The 15987-nt window shown below is 56.9% G+C and overlaps 1 protein-coding gene across 1 annotated transcript in view; it reads left to right on the forward strand.

Moving 5' to 3' along the window:
- ARHGEF18 (Rho/Rac guanine nucleotide exchange factor 18) overlaps positions 1 to 15987 on the forward strand; it is a 116488-nt gene that overhangs the window by 95889 nt on the left and 4612 nt on the right. Inside the window, exons 14-25 of the mRNA XM_012556131.2 lie at positions 701 to 826; positions 2806 to 2923; positions 3983 to 4231; positions 5799 to 5875; positions 7443 to 7621; positions 8851 to 8942; positions 10826 to 11017; positions 12766 to 12894; positions 13320 to 13444; positions 15110 to 15151; positions 15230 to 15277; positions 15422 to 15892. Coding sequence (XP_012411585.2) covers positions 701 to 826; positions 2806 to 2923; positions 3983 to 4231; positions 5799 to 5875; positions 7443 to 7621; positions 8851 to 8942; positions 10826 to 11017; positions 12766 to 12894; positions 13320 to 13444; positions 15110 to 15151; positions 15230 to 15277; positions 15422 to 15892 — 1848 coding nt within the window. The remainder of the gene's footprint in view (positions 1 to 700; positions 827 to 2805; positions 2924 to 3982; positions 4232 to 5798; positions 5876 to 7442; positions 7622 to 8850; positions 8943 to 10825; positions 11018 to 12765; positions 12895 to 13319; positions 13445 to 15109; positions 15152 to 15229; positions 15278 to 15421; positions 15893 to 15987) is intronic.

Consider the following 15987-nt stretch of genomic DNA (forward strand, 5'->3'; position numbering starts at 1 on the left):
CCAGAGCCTCCTCGGTGGGGGCTTGGCCCCGTGTGATGTCGGCAGAGTCTAGGCAGGACGGAGGCGGCTGTAGTGCTGCCCTCTGACACAGTGCTCGGAGTCTTCTGGGTCAGTTAATTAGAAGTGACTGGAAGAACATCCCCGTTTGCCCTTTAATTTTTCTGACATTCCTTAGTTTAAACTTCTGTTTTTCCCTCATGGATTTCAGGAAGGTTTACAGCATCTGTGGCATAGAGAAGCCCTTCAGCAGAAAGTCATCTCCTTACAGCTGTCTCATACCTTGGGGTCAGATGAAGGAGCTCTGGTGGCACAATGGTTAAGTGCTCGGCTGCTAACCAGCAGGTCGGTGGTTTGAACCCACCAACCACTCTGCAGAAGAAGGATGTGACAGTCTGCTTCCCTAGAGGTTACAGCCTTGGAAACCCTATGGGACAGCGCTACTCTGTCCTGTAGGGTTGCTGTGAGTGGTCAGAATTGACTCGACGGCAGTGGGTTTTTTTGGTTGGTTTTAGGATTAGACACCCCGTTCTGAAGCACTCGTCTCTTGAACTGTGTATTAGAGAAGGAAGTGAGCTTGCAAATAAATTCAGCCGTTACTTCAGCAGCAGCAGAGGAGCGCGCTAGAAGATGCCCCAGCAGTTTTAAACAACTGGCCTGCCTCGCTCCGTTACGGTAACATCTCTGTTCTCTTTTATACTAGTTTTCAGGTGAGAACGGAGAAAGAATGAAGGAAAAATACGGCATCTTTTGTAGCGGCCACAACAAAGCTGTCAGTCATTACAAGTCGCTGCTGCAGCACAACAAGAAATTTCAGAACTTGATCAAGGTAAAAACGAAAAAACGTTTTTTTTTTTTACTTAAAAGCTTACTCTCTTTGCTGTAGGTTTTTGCCACAGAGCTGTAGAATCTTGGGAATTCAGGTTTGTAAGATACAGTGATGTTCCACTTTTTCTTTTGTTTTTAACCACAAGCCCTTTGTCAATAAAATCCTCCGTAGAATCCTGATCTATAAAGCCAGTCCAGGCAAAGCGTTACCTAGCCATTTGTCCCTTCCCACACCTGGCTGGCCCCTGCGGTGCCCCTACAGGCCCTGCTGTGGAGCCCACTGACCAACACTCCTTGGACTGTTGGGATGACACGTGAGCGTCATTTCAAGGGGCCTGCCCGTACCACCCCACCACAGCCTGTCTCACTCTCCACTGAGCGCCCCCCACTGTGGTAAACCAGTTGCTGTCAAGTCGACGGTGACTCATGGCAGCCCGTGTGTGTCAGAGTAGAACTGTGCCCCGCAGGGTTTTCAATGGCTGAGTTTTTGGTAGTAGATTGCCAGGCCTTTCTTCTGAGGTTCCTGTGGGTGGGTTCAAACTGCTAGCCGTTCAGTTAGTAGCCCAGTGCCACCCAGGGGCTCCCCTGCTCTTGTGAGTCGATCCTTATCTAAACCTTTATCCCCTCCCCTCACTGGTTCACATTTGTCCCCGGGGGCCTGTGGCCCACGCGTCCCACTTCTCCCTGACAGCGTGCAGGTGCTTGAATCCTAGAACCAAAAGCACCTCCCACAGCCTGAGTCAGCAGAGTCAAGAAGATGCCGTCTCCCACAGCCTAGAAAGTTCACTTGGGCTAACGCCACTTGACTGAATCAGCACTCACCTTTTCAACAGATGCAGCAGTGGTTCGGAGCCCTGGTGGCGCAGTGGTTAAGAGCTCAGCTGCTAACCAAGAGGTCGGTGGTTCCAATCCACCAGCTGCTCCTTAGAAACCCTATGGGGGCAGTTCTGCTCTGTTGGGTAGGGTCACTATGAGTCGGAATCAACTTGATGGCATCGGGTTTGGTTTTGGGGTGAGCAGTGGCTCAATGGTAGAACGATCACCTTCCATGCTGGAGACCTGGGTTTGATTCCCGGCCAGTACATCTCAAGTGCAGCCACCACCTGTCTGTCAGTGGAGGCTTGCATGTTGCTTGGATGCTGAACAGGTTTCAGCGGAGTTTCCAGACTAAGACAGACTGGGAAGAAAGTCCTGGTGGTCTACTTAATCAGGCAGTGAAAACCCTATGGATCACAGCGGCCTGATCCACAGCTGAGCACGGGGATGGCGTAGGATGGGGGCAGCATTCCGTTCCATTATGCACGGGGTCGCCGTGAGTTGGGGGCCAACTCAGCGGCGCCTGGCAACAACAGAGGATGGCTTCTTTGGTTTTGAGCCAGGGTGGCAAAGTGTGCGTCGGGAGCCGGCAGAGAGCCGGCTCAGAAGGCACACACCCAGTCTAGTTCCGGAAGGTTCTGACAGCCATTGGTCAGGATTAGGGTCTTCCCCTGCGTATGTGTGTGGTGTGTGTGGTGTGTGTGGTGTGGGGTGTGTGTGTGTGTGGTGGGTGTGGTGTAGTGTGGGGTGTGAGGTGCAGTGTGTGTGGTGTGGGTGTGCGGTGTGTGTGTGTGGTGCAGTGTGGGGTGTGTGTGTGTGGTGCGGGGTGTGTGTGGGGTGTGTGTGTGCGCATGCGTGCGTGTTGGCTAGCTTGCCAGGTGACTCTGGGAACCACGCCAGACTTAGAATCACTAGTCTGGTCCTTGTTTCTTCCTGGGTCCTTCAGGGCTCCCATTCACACCACAGGTGATGCCACCTTTGCCTTTTGGCCTTTCTGTACACAGCAGGCAACTCGTGCTGTCAGGTGTTTGGCGTGTGTCCCACGTGTAACCCGCCCCCGCCCCCGAGCAGGGAGAGGAAGGGCCCCCACCTTGGTCACCGACCTCTCCTGTTTGGGCAGGTGGTGAGATGTTAACATGGTGTGTTCTGTTTTCCATCCCGTAGAAAATCGGCAACTTTTCCATCGTGCGGCGGCTGGGCGTTCAGGAGTGCATCCTTCTGGTCACCCAGCGCATCACCAAATACCCGGTGCTGGTGGAGCGCATTATTCAGAACACGGAGGGTACGTGGCCGTCCTCGCTGCCTGCCCCCTGTATTAGTGGGGGACTGCATAAAGCCCCCTCTGTGCTTTGTCCCTGGTTCTCCAAAGGCAGCTGGGTTCAGTGCTTGTTCACTGAGCACCCACTACGCGGAACTTGCTGTGCTCAGTGCCGGGGTCATGGATGTGGTGGCCAGCACCAAGAAGGCAGGGGCCGCGTCTGCTTTGTCCACCTCCATCCTCTAGCCCCTAAGGAGCCCTGGTGGCATGATGGATAAGTGCTCGGCTGCTAACTGAAAGGTTGACAGTTCAAACCCACCCAGCAGCTCCACAGGAGAAAGACCTAGCAATCTGCTTCCGTAAAAATTACAGCCTAGAAAACCCTGTGGGGTAGTTCTACTCCATCACATGGGGTTGCTATGAGTCGAAAATTGATTTGATGGCACCTAACAACAACACCCCCTAGCCTCTAGCCAGCTGGGTGGCACAGGTACTTGGTCACCATCCATGGAGTGGATGAAGGGATGGAGACAGTGCCCTTGTGAAGCCCACTCCTGGTGATCCAGACAGGCACAGAGGTGACCTCAGTGTTACAAGAGTGGGCTGTGCCTGCAAGGGCAGAGAAAGGGCATGCAGCCTAGCGAGAGGCCGGGGGAATGCTGACCACAGCCCCAGGGGATTGTGGGGTGGGCACACTCCCTGGCCACAGAAGCTCCGTCCCTGGACAGGCAGGGACTAGCTCTTAGGCATGGCAGAAGGCAGGGGGAGTCTTTTGTGAAGGGCTGGAGGGCACGGGGAGTGTGTTTGCTATGCAGTGGTGTCCAGCCGTGCAGGGCCGTTTTTGTCACTCGACTTGCATCTTAGATATGCGTTACACAGCTCTGTCTTGGTAAGAACTAAACACTGAGCTGTTGCATTCGTTTTCGAGAAGCATTCATTTTACATTGTAGGAGAGCAGTTCCTGAGGCATCTCCGAGCAGTGGCCTCAGGGGATGCACCTCACGGACCCTGTGAACGGGTGTCCACTTCTATTGTGTCCCTTGACTCAGACAAAGAAAGGACTAACTCTGCTCTGTGTGGCAGCTGGCACCAAGGACTACGACGACCTCACCCAGGCCCTGAACCTCATCAAAGACATCATCTCACAAGTGGATGCCAGGGTCAGCGAGTGCGAGAAAGGCCAGCGCCTCCGGGAGATCGCAGGGAAGATGGACCTGAAGTCCTCCAGCAAACTCAAGAACGGGCTGACCTTCCGCAAGGAGGATATGCTGCAGCGGCAGCTCCACCTGGAAGGCGCACTGTGCTGGAAGAGCACGTCAGGGCGCCTGAAAGGTAAAGTCCTACCCCTGGCCACCCCCACTGCACGCCATCTTGCATCGGTGGGTGCCATCTTGGATTGATGGGTGGCATCTTGGATAGGCAGGCGCCATCCTGGATTGGCAGGTGCTGTCTTGGATTGGTGGGCACTATCTTGCGTTGGTGGGTACCATCTTGGATCAGTAGGCATCGTCTTGGATCAGTTAGGCATCACCTTGCATCAGTGGGTGTCGTCTTGGATCCTGGTCTCTGCTTCTCAGCTCCGGCATTCCTTGGTCCTTGGCGATTTCCACGTGACATCTATCTTTCCCCCATTCATGCCTGCCTGCCTCTGTGCCTGATCTTCTCTCTCTCAAAAGTGATTAGGTTTGAGACACACCTCGCACTGATACAGCCGCACGAACATAGCAGAGAAAGCCCTATTCCCAGATGGGATTATATCCACAGGGATAGGGGTTAGGCTTCCAACACATATTCAGTCCACAGCAATGTGCTCATTGGCCTGGGCATCTTTAAGAAAGATTTTTAGGGGAGTACTGGAGGTGGCTAAGTGACAGAATGCCTTTCTTCTTAATTTGAGGGGGCGTGTATTTAGCAAACATAATTAATCCCTCCCGTGTGCCCGGCACCAAGATGGGGGTAGGCATCATTTTGGATTGGTCCTTGCCCTTGTGGAGCTTCAGTCATCGTGGAAGAAAGGAAGAAGTAAACAAAAAATAAAAAGTTAAAAGTACGGTAAATTCTTTAAAGGAAGCCGTGCAAGAGTATCTAATACAGATACCAGTAGGCATGTCGGACAATCCCTGGTGGCGCAGGTTAAGAGCTCGGCTGCTAACCAGAAGGTTGGCAGTTCAGATCCACCAAGCCACTCCTTGGAGACCCTATGGGGAGTTCTGCTCTGTCCTGTGGGGTCACTATGAGTCAAAAATCGACTTGAAGGCAACGGGTTTGGGGTTTTTTGTTTTGTATTTTCAGTTAGGCATGTCAGAAGAAGCTCCCCTGAGAAAGTAACATTGACGCTTTCCGCTGACACAAGTGTTCCGATAGGAAATTCAATTCAGGAGTTGCTTACTGAATGCAAAGGCTGAGTGCAGGATGCCGGGAGATGTTCCGAAAGGGACCAGGCCCGAGCCTCTGCCACTAGGAGGCTTGGGGCCTGAGACAGGCCCTGGCACGCGTCACTGCAGGAGGTGGCGGGAGGCGAGGTCAAGCGGCTCAGGCCCATGGTGACCTGAGGGCGAAGAAAACGGGTCAGTCCACGCTTGAGAAATCTGAGCGAGAGACTCAGAGAGACCAGACCCAGTGGGCATCACTGAACCAAGAGGGCCATCCGAAGGGACAGGCAGCTCGGCAGATCCTGAGTTTGAGGCTGAGGGGCCTGGCGGAGCCGACTCCAGCCCTTAATTGGGGCTAAATGCTGGAAGCCTGGCAGATGACGGGCAGGGCTGAGGTCGGAAGACTGCCTCACAGCATTGCCAGTGTCTGCAGTCTCCCTCCCACGGGGCGGTCGCTGGGCTGCCTGCAGGTCCCCCGGCAGCAGACCCACGAAGCCCCTTCTCTTGTGATTGTGCTTTCTCGTCAGATGTGCTTGCTGTTCTGCTGACAGACGTCCTCCTGCTGCTACAAGAGAAGGACCAGAAGTACGTCTTTGCTTCTGTGGTAAGTTCTCGTCCCTTCACGTCCTGCTTGTGGGGCTTTATGCTCCACTTCCGACCTGGGCTGAGGGAGGGGGTGGCCGGAGGGCAGGAGTGGCTGGACACATGCATCCGTGAGTGACCCCGGCGTCCAGGCCCACCCGGGGACCAGAGGGTCCAGCCAGGAAGGGGCCACACGTCCTGAGAATGAGGGTCCTGCCTGCCTTGTTGCCGGACGAGCAGTGGGGCAGGCAAGAAGCTTTCAGTTCTCGTCCTCACATCCACTCCCATTTCAGACACTCTATCTTCCTGCTTCTTCCTCTCACACGCAGGCACGCTAGTCACGGGCCCCAGAGTCCTTGCAGGAAAGCCCCTCCTTCTGTCTGGGGAGCTACTGGCTCTGTCACTGAAGCTCCGAACTCAAGGAGGCGCTAGCCCGTGAGCTGTGAGTGGGGGACCCCAGAGCACACTGGGTCCCTTCTCACAGAATCATGCCTGGCTGTGGGGGCTTCAGCAGCCACACCCCGCTCCATGCACGGCAGACTTGGAATCAGGCTGGGTGGGGTTCCATCCACCCCACCCCACCCAGCCTTATGCCCCCTGGGGCTCGGCAGCCTCCCGCATTCACCTAGGATGACCCAGGGTCCTGCCCGCGTCCAACAGGGCAGACCCTGTGTGGGGAGGGTGTCGGGCCCTCTGCCAACGGACGCCAGCTGCTGGGGCCTCCGAGAACCTGTATGCTTCCGGGTCCACCTTGAGAGGCAGGCGGCCTCCATGACCAGACTGCAGTGTTGGGTGTGCATGGTAGAATCCTCACCTCCCGTGCGGGACACCCAGCTCCACTCCCGCCCGGTGCACTTCACGCGCAGCCACCACCTGTGTGTCCATGGAGGCTTGCGTGTTGCTGTGATGCTGCACAGGCTTCGGTGGAGCTTCCAAACTAAGACAGACTAGGACGAAAAGCCTGGCGATCTACCTCCAAAAATCGGCCATTGAAAACCCTGTGGATTACAATGGTCCGATCCGCAAGCAATCATGGGGACGGTGCAGGACTAGGCGCGTTTCGTTCCATTGTGCGTGGGATCGCCATGAGTCGGGGGCCAACTTGACAGCAGCTAACAACAGCAATAGAATTGTGTATAAAACAACATCTCTAGAAGTTTCTCATCCTCCCCTGCTCCTCCCATCCCCCACAAACTGGGTCAAGCTGTCTGGTCGAACAGGTGTCTCACACAATTACTAGAAACCGACTCAGACCAGTGAAGATCTGTTGTTAGCTGCATGGAGTCAGTCCCCGATTCAGGGTGACCCCCCACACAGTGGAATGAAATGCTGCCCGGTGGCTGCACGTGGGGTGCATTAGCTGGGAGTGGAACCACACGGAAGGTGAGAATCCCACCACGGAGCCACCAACAACCTCCATCACTACGATGGTGTCTTTCTTCACCCAGATGGCAGAGCGTTTCTGCTCTGAGTGTCCAGAAGTGGGCGCATGACTGCCCCTCTCAGCCCCTCCCCCAGACTCATGACTCCAGTGCCATGCGGGTGTGGTCAGATAAGAGTGACCCTCCGCACCCCATTTACCTCTGCAGGACTCGAAGCTGCCCGTCGTGTCTCTACAGAAGCTCATCGTGCGGGAGGTGGCCAACGAGGAGAAAGCCATGTTCCTCATCAGCGCCTCCCTGAAGGGGCCTGAGATGTACGAGATCTACGCCGGCTCCAAGGAGGAGCGGAACACCTGGATGGCCCACATCCGCAGGGCCGTGGAGAGGTGGACCGGGGGCCTCATTCCTGCTCTGAACTTGTCTTTGATGCCTAGCGAATCAGCCATAATCTTGACCTGCCTGATTAATTGCTTCTCCTCTCCCTCATCCCACCTTTGTGCTCAGTGCCTCACCTTCCCTCAGAGGGACAGGTGGCCCCATTCCAGCTCCTTCCGACATCAGCTCCACCTGTCGGATGCAGAAAAGGTCCAGAATGTTCCAGCCTGGGCCTTCCTGTATTCACAAGTTCTCCACCTGAAATGGTGGGTTGTCGGAGCGGGTGGTGCATCCTGTCCTTTGTCCTCGGGTTGAGCCTCCCTCAGGACCCCAGCCCTTTAGTTCCGCCAGTTGCCCAGCACTCCCCTTCCTGGCTCCTGGTCCATCTGACCAACAGGCAGGACAGGTGTTCCGGTCCCTGTGCTCAGCCAGCCTCCCGTCCCCTCTCCTTACACTGGAGGCCTCCTGAAGTCTTACCCTGTTCAGAGCTCCCTTGATACCATTCCCAGCCTCAGCTCAGCTGGAGCTGGCAGCTGGAGCTGGCAGCCTCTCCTGCCTGGCACATCCTCATTGAATAGGTGTTATCAGTCAGCTAGTCTATTGGTCTGTCAGTTTGTCAGCCTGTTGGTCCATCAGTCCATCAACCCATTGGCTCATTGGTCCATTGGTCATTGGCCCATCAGTCCGTTGACCCACTGGTCAGTCCATCGGTCCATCATCCCATTGGCCCTTTGGTCTTCGGTCCATCAGTTTATCAGCCCATTGTCCCATCAGTCCATTGACCCATTGGTCCATCAATCTTTTGACCCACTGGTCCATTGGTCCATCAGTTCATCGACCCATTGGTCCATCTGTCTGTTGACCCATTGGTCCATCAGTCCACTGGCCTGTTGGTACATCAGTCTTTTGGCCCATTGGTCCATCAGTCCATTGACCTATTGGTCCATCAGCCCATTAGTTCATTAGCTCATCAGCCATCTCCTCCCAGTCAAGGCCAAGCATTATAACAGGCCGGTCAGTTGTGTCCTGACATGTTCAGTGCCCACCACCGAGCTGGGCGAATGCTGGTGGGTTTCTCTCCCCTCCCCCTCTTGTTTCCCCTGCACCATTAACAAGCTAAATCACTCACCAAATCAAGGATACTCTCAGTACCCGGTTGTGCAGGTAAACCTTCATTGTCAGTTCTCAGAGGCCAAGCAGGCCTGTGAGACATCCCTTCCACCTCCCGCTCTCCCCACAGCTGTTCAGACGAGGAGGAAGGTGCCTTCAGCGAGGCCGAAGAGGAAAGGAAGATGGTTGAGGCCCGTGCCATGAGACTGAGGGACTTTCAGGGTAAGGGGAATCAGCTAGGACCTCCGTGCCTGCCTGCCCAGCCTTGGGCCACCTCCACGGGGTTGGGGGTGGGGGAGCCCAGCAGTGGGGACGTGTGTATCCCCAAGTGGGATGGCCCCACAGACTCCCCCTTAGACAGCAAGCCCACCCATTGCCGGTGGCACTTCTGTCTGGCCCGTCCAGACTGACCCCGGCACAAAGCCCTGCCCAAATGACAGGGCGCTTCTGTGGTCTGCCTCGTGTCCTGCAGCTTGGCTGAGCGTGATGAGGTGGGGCTGGGTCATGAGGCAGGGACTTTCTGGAGGCTGCACAGCCCTCCCTGGGGGTTGTGGGCAAGGGGGAGAGGGTAGGGTTCAGAGCCCCTGAGCCCCTTCCAAATCCAGTTGTTCAGCCACATGCTGCCCCCACCCTGTCCTCGCTCAGACCCCCCTGAGAGGGGAGGAGCTCAACACGGTGTCCCAGCTCATACCTGTGAGCTAGACGTTCTTTACCATCTTGAATCAAAAGCTGAATCCGTAAAGAGTGAAACACTGGAGGCGCTCCCATTCAAATCCGGAGCAAGGTAAGGCCGCCCACGCTCGCCATTATTGTTTTCATCCTGAAATTTCAGCTAGGGTAACAAGGGATGAAACAGAAATAAGATATAATTACTGAAATGGAGACAACAGAATTATATTTTGCAGATGACATGATCATTTACCAGAAAGTCTAGTGGGATGCACTAAAGAATTATTGGAACTAGTAAGAGAGTTCAGTAATTTAGCCGAACATGGTGTATGTATACTAGCAATAAATAGCAAGCACGTATAGTAAGTCCCACTCACAGCAGCAAAAAAAGTATAAAATCCTGAGACTTGTAGGACGGAGTTACAGGAAGAAAACCTTTATCTTGAGATGAGAAAACTAAGTGTTGTAAACCTGTTGCTGTTGAGTCAACTCTGACTCATGGCAACCCTGTGTGTGTCAGAGCAGAGTTGCGCTCCCTAGGCTCTCCAGTGGCTGATTTTTCGGAAGTAGATCACCAGGCCTTTCATCTGAGGCACCTCTGGGTGGACTCAAATCTCCAGCCTTTAGGTTAGCAGCGGAGCGCATTAACTGTTAGTGCCACCCAGGACTTCCCTAATAAATGAGTCTCTTAACAGCCTGATACTTGCCGCACTGTATTTGACTTTATAACTGGGGAGAACGATCGGGAGACAGGGCCATGCCCTCGCCCGTGGTGTTAGTCTCCTGCGGCTGCTGTAACAAAGCACCACAGACTGGATGGCTTGTGACAACAGACATGTGTTGTCTCACAGTCCTGGAGGCCAGAAGTTCTAAATCAAGGTGTCAGCCATGTCGATTCCTCGCAAGGGCTCCAAGGGAGAATCTGTTCCATGCCTCTCTCCTTGCTTCTACTGATGGCAGCAGTCCTTGGCGTTGCTTGGCTTGTACACGCCTCACTCCAGTCTCCGCCTCCATCTTCTGTCTCTCTGTGTCTCTTCACTTTTACAAGGACACCACTCATAGGATTAGGGAACCCCCCTGCAGTATGACTTTATGTTAACTAATCGTATCTGCAAAGACGCTGTTTCCAAACAAGGTCGTATTCACAGGCACTGGGGTTAGGACGTCAGCGTATCTTTTGGGGTGACACAATGCAGTCCTTAACTCCCACTTCCCGGGATGGTTGTGGGGACAGAGGTATGCATGGGGAGCATCCCCCTCAGGACAGGCCCGTTACTGTCCAGTGCTGGTGATGGTTTGGGCTGGAGCATCTGAACAGACTGAAGGCCAGCCCGCTCGAGAGCACCTCCAGGGGCAGCCGTGCCCGCAGCCTCCCGCCGGCCCCTGCAGGTGGAAGGACCCAGCAGGCTGACTCCTTGCCCTGTGGTTCCTTGCAGAACGCCTGAGCATGAAAGACCAGCTGATCGCCCAGAGCCTCAGCGAGAAGCAGCAGATCTTCCTGGAGATGTCCGAGATGAGCGGCCTTGAGGACTGCACCCAGGGCCCCCAGCCTCGGCTGCTCTTCCGGGGAGGGGACCCCTCCGAGAACCTGCAGGGGGAGCTGATCCTCAGGTCCGCCATGACGGAGAGTAAGTAGCACTGCCAGGGGGCTGTCACTGCGCACCGCCTCCCACGTGGTGGTTCTGCTGGGGGAGCTCCTTGCGGCGGTGCAGCAACCTCAGGCCAACACACCACAAGTGTGCTTGGCATGCCCCATCCCCACGCGTTGGCATCCAGCTGGGTGACCCGCGCACAGGAGCAGTGCCGACCCCACTGTCTGTTAGAGCCAGAAGGTCCCTGGACACGACCCAGCCCTGCCCCCCACCGCAGAGTTAAGGCGCTTTCTTGCACGTTCAGCAAACACTCACTGGGTGCCTGCTGCATGCAAGCTGCCCTGCCACGCCCTGGGGATCTGGAGCTGACCAACATGGTCTCCCCATCTTCGGGAGGTCCCTGATCTTTCTGAAAGGCGGGTCACTGGTCATGCCCCCAGAAAAACACATACAAACACGGTGGCTCCCTGGACGGCACAAAGTTAAGCGCTCGACAACCAGCCGAAAGGTTAGCGGTTCAAAGCCACCCAGAGGCACCTTGAAAGACAGTCATGGCTGTCTGCTTCAGAAGGGTCACAGCCTTGAAAACCCTGTGGAGCAGTTCTGCTCTGCACACATGGGGTCACCAGGAGTCAGAGGCGACCACAGCTAATAACAACAGCGTGCTTGTTGTAGGTCCCTAGGTGGCGCAAACGGTTTGAGCACTACTGATAACATACCCAGTGGTAGTGGGGAAGAAAAGCCTGGCGAGCTGCTTCTGCTAAGATCACAGCCAGGAAAACCCTGTGGAGCAGTTCTGCTCTGCACACGTGGGGTCGCCAGGAGTCCACGTCAACTCAGTGACAGCTAACGGCAGCAGTGCGTTTGGTGGAGAATAGGAGAGTCTTGTGGGAAGATGCTTCTGAGCGCCATCTGTATGCAGGCGCCGTGGCCACCGTGGCTGGGGGCACTGGCACACAGGTGGCCTAGCTTCTCCAGGGCACCACCCTGCCCGGGCTGTGCTGATACCCTGTCCAGCCCAGCCACCGGTCCCACCATGCGGGGCAGTCGGAGGGGCCGTGCCAGAGCAGCTGGTGGTGGCTGCTGGTCATCTCGGCAGGAGCGCCGGCACCACTCTGCCCTCTAGTGCTCACAGCAGGGGAAGAGGACAAGGCCGTATGGACGCAGGACTCTGCTCTGCTTGGTCCTGCTCCTGCTCCATCCCTCACCTCGCCAACGCCATTCTTCTCCATTTCTCCAATGACCGTTCTTGGCCTCCTGAGTACCCTCCCATGCCCTGTGCCTCGGCCTGGAAAGTTCTCCACCCCCCTGCATCTGGCCAGCTCTGCCGGGCTTTGCTGCGACAGCCCTTCCTCCCAAGGCCACCCCCACCTCCAAGCAACATGGGTTTCCTCGCCCCACTGCCCCTCCACGGCCCCCGACCTCATGTGTGACCATCAGCACACAAGCAACGGCCCCACCTGTGTCCTATCCCAGGGCCTGGAACCGGCAGGCAGGCAGGTGCCCAGGCTCCCGAGGCCCCCGAGGCCCCACGCAGACTGGGTGGGCTGCAGCGGGCGATGTGAGCACCTGGTGCTCAGGGAGGCGCACCACCCCCTACCACCATAGCTGTTCCAGGACCTCACGTCTGGATGTGAATTGGCATGTCCTGCTGGCAGACCTGCAGTGAGGGGCGCACAACCCCAGGGGGACTGAAATCCCACATCAGAGGATGGGGGGTTGGCCCTGGGGACAGCAGCACAGGCCCCATGGGGCGGCTCTCACCCCTTCTGTCTCCCCTACAGTTGAGGACATCCAGAACCTGCTCTGTAGGCGGCTGGGCAGTGCCAGCGGCCAGGCAGAGGACAGCAGCAGCCTGCCCCACAGGGCAGAGACCTTCGGGGGCCATGACAGCACCGTCAGCCTCAGCAAGAGTGAGTGGTCACCCTCCCCACCCTCCGCTGCCGGGGCTTCTCGCAGGCCCCTCTGGGAAAGGGCGTTAGCAGCGGGTCTGACCCCGCCCCTGAGGCTGTGCGGTTTCTTAGACCCTTCCCTTCACCCTGCTTCTGGGCAGAGCCCTCTTTCGCCTCTTTCCCTGGACCTTGCAGAAAGCCCCCGATGGTCTGGGGTTCCGGAACCCTCCGGGTGTTGTCGGTCATGTTCCGACAGCTGTGCCTGCCCTGCTGGTCTCTGAGACGCCCTAGAGCTCCATCCTGACGGCTCTCCCCCTGCCCATGCCCCTCCCCGTGTTAGCATGGGCGTGGTGGCACACCTGGCGCAATTTCCCACCCCGGGTGGGGAGGGCTGCAGACACCCGGGGGCCCTGGCACATCCTAACATGCCCGCCTTCTGGTTTCAGATGGCAGTTTCAAGAAAAAGGTCTGCAGCAACGAGCCCAGGACCTGCGACTGCAGAGGCCCTGCGAGCAGCCCCGAGGGGAAGCCCAGCGACACCCCAGGGGCCCCCGAGGAAGCCCCCCAGGCAGTGCGTGGCTCCCCTGGGATAGGCATTCTCAGTGTGACGGACAAGCATGGGCAGCCTGTGTTTGGGTCCAGTTTTCCCACCTTGCGGCGACTGGCAGCGGGTGCCACTCTGTCTCATGGGGAATGACACACCCCAGAGTAGAGGCCGACGGGTGTGTGAGTTCCTGGGGCTGACTTACAGGCACAGAAATGCATTCTCTCACCGTCTGGAAGGCAGAAGTTGGCAGGGCCATGCTCTCTCCAGAGGCTGTAGATCCTTCTTGTCCCTTCCAGCTGCTGGTGGCCCCAGGCCACAGCAGCATCCCTCCTGTCTCTGCCTCTGTTGTCACGTGGTTGTTTTGCCTCTGTGTCTGTCTGTTTTATAAAGAAATAGTGATACGGGGTTAGGACCCACCCTGCTCCTGCATGACCTTGTGTTAACTAGTTATATCAGCAAAGACCCCATTTCCAAACAGGCTCATAGATACCGGGGCTAAGACTTCAGCATGCCTTTTAGGGGCCACAATTCAACCCATAAACAGGCCTCAGTGTTTTCTCCTGCAGCCATAGGGCAGCGGGAGGCTGACCTGTAACTGCAGGGCTGGGAGGGGCAGAGAGGGGCCATCAACAGGTGAGACACACCAGGCGGGTCCCCGGCTCTGACCTCACCTCCTACTCAGAAGCCCGACTTCCCGCAAGCACACCCCTGACAAGCAGAGGGCTTCCGTCAGGGCAGGCGCCCCGTCACCTGTGGAGCTGCCCTCCCTGTGCTGCTCACCCAACCTCCGGGCCTCCTGTGCGCCGGCCCTACATCCCCCACTGGGATGCAGGAGGGCCCTGCAAACACCATTGTCACTGTTGACCACCTCTGACAGATCCTGGAGGGAGAACCCAGGGCCACCATTCGTCCCGCTTTCCTGTCCCCTCCCGCCTTCTCATCCCTGCCCTGGGCGGTGTGCCCATTTAGTGTCATTTTGTTTTATGGGCCTGTCTAATCTTTGACTGAAGGGTGAACCTCAGGAGTGACTACAGTACTGAGTTAAAAGAGTGTCCGGGGGCCATACTCTTGAGGTTTCTCCAGTCTCTGTCAGACCAGTAAGTCTGGTCCTTTTTTGTAAATTAGAATTTCATTCTACATTTTTCTCCAGCTGTGTCTGGGACCCTCTGTTGTGATCCCTGTCAGAGCAGTCGGTGGTGGTAGCCGGGTACCATCTAGTTATACTGGACTCAGTCCGGCAAAGGCTGTGGTGGTTGTGGTCCGTTAGTCCTTTGGACTAATCTTTCTTTGTGTCTTTGGTTTTCTTCATTCTCCCTTGCTCCAGAAGGGGTGGGACCAGTGGAATATCTTAGATGGCCGTTCACAAGCTTTTAAAACCCCAGACGGTACTCAGCAGAGTAGGATGTAGAGCATTTTCTTTATAAACTATGTTATGCCAGTTGAGCTAGATGTCCCCCGAGACCGTGACCCCCAGCCCTCAGCCCAGTAATTCAGTCCCTCAGGGAGTTTTGATGTGTCTGTGAAGCTTCCGTGAGCTTGCCTTGGTCAAGTTGTGCTGGCTTCCCAGGTCCAGGCCCAGCCCTGTCTCCTGCTGAGCCGGCATCTCTGAGTAACAGCGGTCAGGCCTCCCTCCCTCGAGCTGGCTTCAGGCTGACACACACCTTGTGGTTTGCCCTTCTGTCTCCACAGGCGCCAGGTGCAGACAGCAGTCCCTGTGGCCTGGAGTCGGAGGTAGGTGCTCGGCTCCCCGGCTTGCTGAGCCCGCCCACCCCGGGTTCAGGCGGAGAACCGCGTGCCTCTCTCCCACAGCTTGTCCAGCGGATCCAGACGCTGTCCCAGCTGCTCCTCAGTCTCCAGGTGAGGGGGTTTCCAGAAGCTGCAGGCTGCCTCTCTCCTCAGTTAGGTTGGAGTTGGAGGAAGGGGGGTGTGGCTGTTCCTGAGCTGCCTCAGAGCCTTGGCCTGCGTTCCCGCAGCCCATGGTCCTGCACCCCTATCCCCTAGGCGGTCATCGCGCAGCAGGACAGCTTCGTGGAGATGCAGCGGGCCACCATCCAAGAGCGTGAGAAGCAGCTGCGGCTGCAGTCAACACGCGGGAGCCTGCTGTTGGAGCAGGAGCGGCAGCGCACCTTTGAGAAGCAGCGCGAGGAGCTGGCAGGCGTGCAGAAGCTGCAGGGCCAGCTGCGCCTGGAGCAGCAGCGCTGGGAGCGCGAGCGCACACGGCAGCAGCAGGAGCTGGAGCTGGCGGCTGCCCGGCTGCAGGAGCGCGAGGACGAGGCACAGCAGCTGCAGGAGCGGCTGGGCCAGGAGCGCGCGGAGCTGGAGCGGCAGCGGCAGGCCTACCAGCATGACCTGGAGCGGCTGCGCGAGGCCCAGCGGGCCGTGGAGAAGGAGCGAGAGCGATTGGAACCGCTGCGGCGGCTCAAGAAGCAGAACACGGTGCCAGCGGTGCTGTCCGCTGAGGCGGCCGCAGAAGTGAGCATTCATGGGGGAGCGTGGAGGTGTATGCGTGTGTGGAGGGGGAGCGTGGAGGTGTGTGCGTGTGTGGAGGGGGAGCGTGGAGGTGTGTG

This window comes from Trichechus manatus, unplaced genomic scaffold, assembly GCF_000243295.1.
Source record: "Trichechus manatus latirostris isolate Lorelei unplaced genomic scaffold, TriManLat1.0 scaffold00057, whole genome shotgun sequence".
Classification (NCBI taxonomy): domain Eukaryota; kingdom Metazoa; phylum Chordata; class Mammalia; order Sirenia; family Trichechidae; genus Trichechus; species Trichechus manatus.